Source organism: Pelecanus crispus, chromosome 18 (assembly GCF_030463565.1).
Source record: "Pelecanus crispus isolate bPelCri1 chromosome 18, bPelCri1.pri, whole genome shotgun sequence".
Lineage (NCBI taxonomy): Eukaryota > Metazoa > Chordata > Aves > Pelecaniformes > Pelecanidae > Pelecanus > Pelecanus crispus.
In genome coordinates this window covers 1524689-1531255 of record NC_134660.1, presented here as the reverse complement: position 1 = coordinate 1531255, position 6567 = coordinate 1524689, and the positions used below count along the sequence as shown (strand labels likewise).

The window sequence follows — 6567 nt, the reverse complement described above, 5'->3', positions numbered from 1 at the left end:
CATAACGACTTACAAACACTCAGCACCCACAACATACCAAAATAATTGAAACAATGTTTTTCCAGCCTTGAAAAACATGATTCTGTACCAAAAAGCTGTCCTTTGAGATTCCCAAAGTTAGAAAAACAAGCGGCGGGGAGGCAGCGTGAGCTGGGAACCGGGAGGCCTTTGGCTAGCTGGGCTTGCCTGCCTCCGCTTCGAAGGGGGGGGCTCCGCAGGGCAGCGGGGGTCTCTCAGCCCAGGGCGGGCCGTGGCTTCAGGTCCAGGCTGTGCTGGGACGCAGGCAGATGAGTGAGGGCTGCAGCCAGTTGTCCGCCGTAATTGGCATTTCCCTTTGGTGGCGAGCAAAGGGCAAAGGAAAGTGCGGGGGTGATGAGATGATGGGATTTCTCTAGCCCCTTTGCAACCCCCGCTGAAGGCATGTGGGTGAGGTGCGACGTTTTGGGCGATGCAGGGAGACACCAGGCGAGTCCCTGGGCATCGGGGCCTCAGGTTGGGTGCGCCGAGGAGCTGCGGTCTCGGCTCTTGCTGCTGGTCTTAGTCCTCGATCTCTGCTTCCTCCTTGCAGATCAAGAGACAGCATGGCTGCGACTGCTGCCGTCAGCCCCAGTGAATACCTGCAACCGGCCGCCTCCACTGCCCAGGTGAGCACGGGGGCATTGGTGGGTGCCCGGCTCCCCACTGGGGCCGAGGGATGTGTCCTGGGGTGCAGGACAGCAAACGCTGCGTCGTTTGGCCACTCCTGCCTCCGCCGTAGCCTGCGTTGCCGTGTCAGGAGGAGGGCTAGTTGCAGGACAGGCTGGGGAGCTGCGCTCTGGACTCATTCCCAGCCCCAACGCCAACTCTTCCGGAGTGGTGTTTCTCCTCCCCATGCTGTGTTTTCCTTAAGGACCTCTTGGATCGTGTTAGCAGCTGATACCACAAGGTGGTCTTGGAATTAAAACTGCACGAAACTCTCCAGGGTGTGTGTAAAGGGTGTAAATACCAGCAGACTTGCAGGGTATTTGCAAGCTTTGTAGAGGTAAGAACATAGGCACATGATTAAAAGGCAGTCGCCATCCGGATGGCTAAAAGTAGTGTGACTAGGGTGAGCTAAAGGCGCACGTGGTATGGGTAATTAAGCAGTTCCCTTAATAAGCAGTGTCTCATTGGCGTGCACTGGATTGCTTTCGATAGCGTGTACCCTTTCCCTCGCTGACTTCCATCTCCAGATGTTTCGCACAAGCCCCTGTCTCTAACTTACCTGTCTCCTTCCTGGCTCCCCAGGACTCCCAGCCGTCTCCTCTTGCCCTCCTCGCAGCGACATGTAGCAAAATCGGTCCCCCTGCAGTGGAAGCCGCCGTGACTCCTCCCGCCCCTCCTCAGCCAACGCCTCGCAAACTCGTCCCAATCAAACCTGCTCCTCTCCCTCTGGGCTCCAGTAAGAACAGCTTTGGAATTCTGTCGTCGAAAGGGAACCTCTTCCAGATCCAGGGCTCTCAGGTCAGCACCTCCTACCCCGGGGGGCAGCTGGTTTTTGCCATTCAGAACCCAACTGTCATCAACAAGGGCACCCGCTCGTCTGCCAACATCCAGTACCAGGCGGTGCCCCAGCTCCAGGCCGCGGGGGGACAGACCATCCAGGTCCAGCCCAACCTCACCAACCAGATCCAGATTATTCCAGGCACGAATCAAGCCATCCTCACCCCTTCCTCTTCCTCTCACAAGCCCGTGCCCATCAAACCGGCTCCGGTGCAGAAGGGTGGAGCTTCGCCGGTGCAGGGCACAAGCAACGTGGTCAAGTTGGCCGGCGGCAGCAACGTGACTCTTACCCTGCCCGTGAACAACCTGGTGAACACCGCTGAGCCGGGCGCGCAGGCTCAGATCCTTGCAGAGAGCCCCTCGAAGCCCAGCAAAAAGACTCGAAAGAAAGCCATGTCACCCGCCCAGCCTGCCGCTGTGGCTGTGGCCGAGCAGGTGGAGACGGTGTTAATAGAGACCACGGCAGAGAACATCATCCAGGCGGGCAACAACCTGCTCATCGTGCAGAGCCCGGGCTCCGGCCAGCCGGCCGTGGTGCAGCAGGTACAGGTGGTGCAGCCCAAGCAGGAGTCGCAGGTGGTGCAGATCCCGCAGCAGGCCCTGCGCGTGGTCCAGGCCGCCTCCGCCACGCTCCCCACCGTCCCCCAAAAATCCTCCCAGAACTTCCAGATCCAGACAACGGAACCCACTCCTACCCAGGTACCACCTCCTGTGTCCTGCGAGGTCCCTCTGCCCCATTTCTCCTCCGAGCTCTTACCCAGGCTTTACAAAGCTGAAGGGTTTTGTGAGCTGCCAAACATCCTCAAGTTGGCATCCAGCTTAGGCGTTGCTTGTGTGGATTCTCTGGTGTCTAAGAAGGGTTGGGAGCACCACCATTCCCTCCGCAGGGCTTTATTAAGTCTCTCTTGCTGGCCACCTGCTTTTACAGGACGCGTAGGAGCACGGTGTCCTTGAAACCTGTGCTGTGCCACCAGCTCGGGTTGGGACGAGCCAGCCTGCTCAGAAGCTCTGGGGAGACGGAGGGAGGTGGAGGAGTGGGGCTCCCAGCCTGTAGGGCTGTGTCTTTAGTGTTGCCTTTGGAAACCAGGCTGCAAGGCCAACGCAGCCCTTTGCTGCCGTGCAAGGCCAGGACCTTCTTCAGGAGGCCCACGACGGCTCTTCAGATGCTTGGGCAACTTCTCCTGCTCTTTGGCTCATCACAGGCCCAGATTCCTGGGTTTGTGTGGGGAGGGCGACTGTCGCGGTGGAGGGGGGTCTGCCTGGTGACAGCGGCTGGTCTCATTCCTCTTTCCTCCCATCAGGTCTACTTCAAAACGCCGTCGGGTGAGCTGCAGACAGTGCTGCTCCAGGAAGCCCCAGCCATGACGGTGGCTCCGTCTGGGACCTCTTGCAGCAGCCCCGTGTCCCGCAGCTCCGGCACGGGGGGCGGCAGCAGCAAGAAACCGGCCGCGCGCAAGGAACGCACTCTGCCAAAGATCGCTCCCGCCGGAGGCATCATCAGCTTGAACGCGGCTCAGCTGGCGGCCGCGGCGCAGGCCATGCAGACCATCAACATCAACGGCGTGCAAGTCCAGGGCGTGCCCGTCACCATCACCAACACCGGAGGTGGGCTGCGCCCTGCTCTGCGACGGGGCGGGAGGGACGGCAGGACACGTAGGCAGCTCCCCGATCCGCAGGACAGAAAGCACCCCCTGCCAGCAGCGCGCTTTGCAGCTGGGACGTTTCAGCTTTGTAAACAGATCCCTTGTACCCTCAGGCTGAATGTTGCTGACTGTTAAATGTCATCAGCTTCTCTAGCTCCCGTCGCTCCGGGAGGCCCCAAGTGTTTCGTAGGGTGTCTCTTTGGTGGTTCTGCTGGCTGTTTCCAGGCCCATCCTGGTAAGCTGTGTCAGGGAGGGCGGTTAGCGGAGACGGCCGCCTGCGGGGTCAGGCTGCGTGCGGTCGTGCCGAGCTGCGGGACGTGTCTGAGCACAGGGGCTGAGGCTGCCCGAGAGCCCAGCCCAGCTCTGTTTGCTCCCGAGCTCCGTGCAGGGCGAAGGCTGAGCTGTGGCCAGGCCCTTGGGGTGGGATGTGCGTCTTTGGGAGAGCTGGGACCCAGCCAGGCTGAGGGACGTGGTGCACCGGGGCTTCCCAGCGTTCAAAAATCGGGCAGACATGGCACTTTGGGCCATGGTTTAGTGGGCAGGGGGGTGTTGAGTTGACGGTTGGACTGATGATCTTAGAGGTCCTTTCCAACCTTAGTGATTCCCAGTTTTTACTTTCATTAAAAAATAATCCAGCCACCAAGCCAGGAAATATGAAATTATGACTCTACCCTTCATTGGTTTAGTGGCGGACTTGGTAATGTTAGGTTAATGGTTGGACTGGATGATCTTAAAGGTCTTTTCCAACCTAAACGATTCGATGATTCTATGATTCCCCTCCTGCAGCACCTCTGGGCCAGCAGCCCCTACCACAGAGAGCACGGCCAGCTCCCGCTGCCAGGGCTGGGACATCTCTCCTCGCTCCCGCTGGGTGCGATGGCTGCTGGTTTGGGCTTCCAGTAGCCGAACTGGGAGAGGTGCACTCACACACACAAACTCTGTGCTCCTCCCTTCCCTCTGAGTGAACCCAGCCCCTCGCCTCCGTGGGACAAGTCTCTTCCTTAAGCCAAAAATAGCCAGACGTGGCCCTGGCCAGTGGCCGGAGCAGTCTGTGAGCCACAGACAGCCCTGGTGCGTGTCTGCCCCTGCGTCGCCTGCTCATCTCCCTGCTGCCAGGAGAGACGCGTCCCGGCAGCCACTCCGTCCTCCCCTCCTGCCCAGTAAACCTTCCCCAGCCCGGTCCCAGGGGAGGAAGCTGTGTCTGAGGGAAGTTTATCTGCTTTCTGATCCGGAAAGACCTGCTGCCATGCGGTGGTTTCTCTCTCAGCAAGAACCGGCAGGAGTCCCGGCTCGGTTTTGCAGTTGGAAGCTGTTCTTTCTTGCTTGACGAAACGATGTCAGCATAAAACGCAGGCCAGCGTGGTTTTGTGTTCCGCAGCGGGCCGCTGTCATTGCTGGGCTCGCTTTTAAGGGGGTTTTTAATTGCTGCTTCACGTGTAAATCTGGGGCTGGCCACGAGCGTTGGGGAGATGCCACAGGCAGATGTTGCCGCTGTCTGCGCTGCTGCCCGCAATGCGCCGCAAAGCCGGCGGGGGCCTTGCTGCAGCCCCGGCTGCGATGGGGACCGGTAGGACCTGCTGGCTGCTGCCCGTGAATGCAACAAACCGAGTCAGGTCTCAGCCTGCTCTCATGGCGCTGCCGAAGGGCTGCCCCTTCCCTTGGCTTCGCGCTTTCCTTCCCGCTGGATGCGGTGGCAGCTTCGCTCTGCCCGCGCCCCCGCCCTGATCCCGTCCTCCCTCTCTGTAGTCGCCCCTTTCTTCGCTCCGCTGTCAGATCCCGCTCCTCCTTCCCCGCTGCCCCGAGAGCAGCGATCCCGCTTGCTGACGCTGACCCCATCTTCTTCTTTCCAGCCCCCGCCACGGCTGCCGGGTGCTGTGCAAGGCCCAGGCTGCCGCCTCCGTGAGCGCCCGAGCATGGAGCGGCCCTTAGGGTCCGGGGTAAGTCCCGTTTTTTTTGGTCAATATATTGCACGTTTTTTCAAAGTTTCTTTTTTGTTTCCCTCTTTGGTCATTTCCCCACCCCGAAGGGTCAAACCGAAAACTTTGAAAAACCGCACAGTATATTCAGAAAAAAGGGACTTACCGGCCCCGCCTGGGGACCAGCACGTGGCGGGGCAGGGGGCTGTGGCAGTGCTGCATGCGGGGCTGGGGGCATCGAGACCCGGGGTGTCCGTCCCGTGCGTGGAGGGGGGTCTGTCCTCCAGCCAGCCGCCTCCGGAGGCTTTCAGCAGGACCCTCGCGAGGAGCATGGACGGATGCGTTGGGCACAGCGCGGCCCCCCCGGGAGCGGAGGGGCAGAGCCTGACTCCCATTTTTTTCCTCCCCAGGCCAGCAGCAGCTGACTGTGCAGAACGTGTCCGGCAACAACCTGACCATCAGCGGCCTGAGCCCGACCCAGATCCAGCTCCAGATGGAGCAAGCACTGTCCGGAGAGATTCAGCCCGGGGAGAAGAGGCGGCGGATGGCGTGTACCTGCCCCAACTGCAAGGATGGGGAGAAGAGGTGAGCGCGGAGCGGGAGAGGGGCTGCCCTGCGGCACCGGCACCCGTCTCCGAGGCTAACCGTGGCTTTCCTCGCCAGGCTGGGGGACCCAGGGAAGAAGAAGCACATCTGCCACATCCCCGAGTGCGGGCGGACCTTCCGCAAGACCTCGCTGCTGCGCGCTCATGTCCGCTTGCACACGGGCGAGCGCCCTTTCGTCTGCAACTGGGTCTTCTGCGGGAAGCGCTTCACACGCAGCGACGAGCTGCAGCGGCACGCTCGCACGCACACAGGTCTGCGGCCCCCGCGGGGCACGGCTTGGCACCATGGCGCGGACGCCTCCCTCCTTCCCAGGGCAGCCCCCAAATCGTGGCTCGGCCCGTGCAGGGTCCTGAGCCTTGCAAGAGCCAAGGGGACGCGCTGAGCTGAGGGCTGGGATGATTGTGGGCCGCCGCCAAGTTGTCCTGCGATTTGACCGAGTTACTGGGAGGGACTGAAGAATTTTGGGGGGGGTCTCTGCCACCTTTGGGCTCTCCAGGTGATGGAGGTGTCATGGGAAGGGGCTGTGGTGGAGCGGCTGCAAAGGGGACCTGTCATGGGGGTGTCGCTGCCGCCCCGGGAGGTCCCCGCTGTCCTGCCTGTGGCTGGTTTGGGGGAATGCGGGGACAAAAGGCCGGCGATGGCACTGCTGGGGCCACGGCACGCCGGCTGCCGCCCCCTGACCGCCGCTGCTCTTCCCCGCAGGTGACAAGCGATTCGAGTGCGCCCAGTGCCAGAAACGCTTCATGCGGAGCGACCACCTGACGAAGCACTATAAAACCCACCTGGTCACCAAGAACTTGTAGGGCCGGGAGCTGCCCCACAGTTCCCTGGCTGTGCGGACGGACCCTGCGAGGGCACCGGCCTGCAACGCCGCAGCGCTT

At 61.3% G+C, this 6567-nt stretch overlaps 1 protein-coding gene across 1 annotated transcript; it reads left to right on the top strand.

Annotated features, from left to right (window-relative positions):
• Positions 1-575: 575 nt before the first annotated feature.
• On the top strand, positions 576-6549 carry SP2 (Sp2 transcription factor). Its single transcript, XM_075722706.1, has 6 exons — positions 576-644; positions 1267-2220; positions 2823-3126; positions 5491-5665; positions 5744-5937; positions 6389-6549. The coding sequence occupies exons 1-6, from the start codon at positions 582-584 to the stop codon at positions 6487-6489; spliced, it is 1791 nt and encodes a 596-aa protein (XP_075578821.1). The 5' UTR covers positions 576-581; the 3' UTR covers positions 6490-6549.
• The last annotated feature ends 18 nt before the right edge of the window (positions 6550-6567 follow it).

Bases quoted from the DNA above. Each gene is read 5' to 3' on its own strand.
- SP2 (XM_075722706.1), top strand. From the start codon at position 582: ATGGCTGCGACTGCTGCCGTCAGCCCCAGTGAATACCTGCAACCGGCC. The intron at 3,127-5,490 runs GTGGGCTGCGCC...TTTCCTCCCCAG, and splicing joins CACCATCACCAACACCGGAG to GCCAGCAGCAGCTGACTGTG. The intron at 5,666-5,743 runs GTGAGCGCGGAG...TTTCCTCGCCAG, and splicing joins TGCAAGGATGGGGAGAAGAG to GCTGGGGGACCCAGGGAAGA.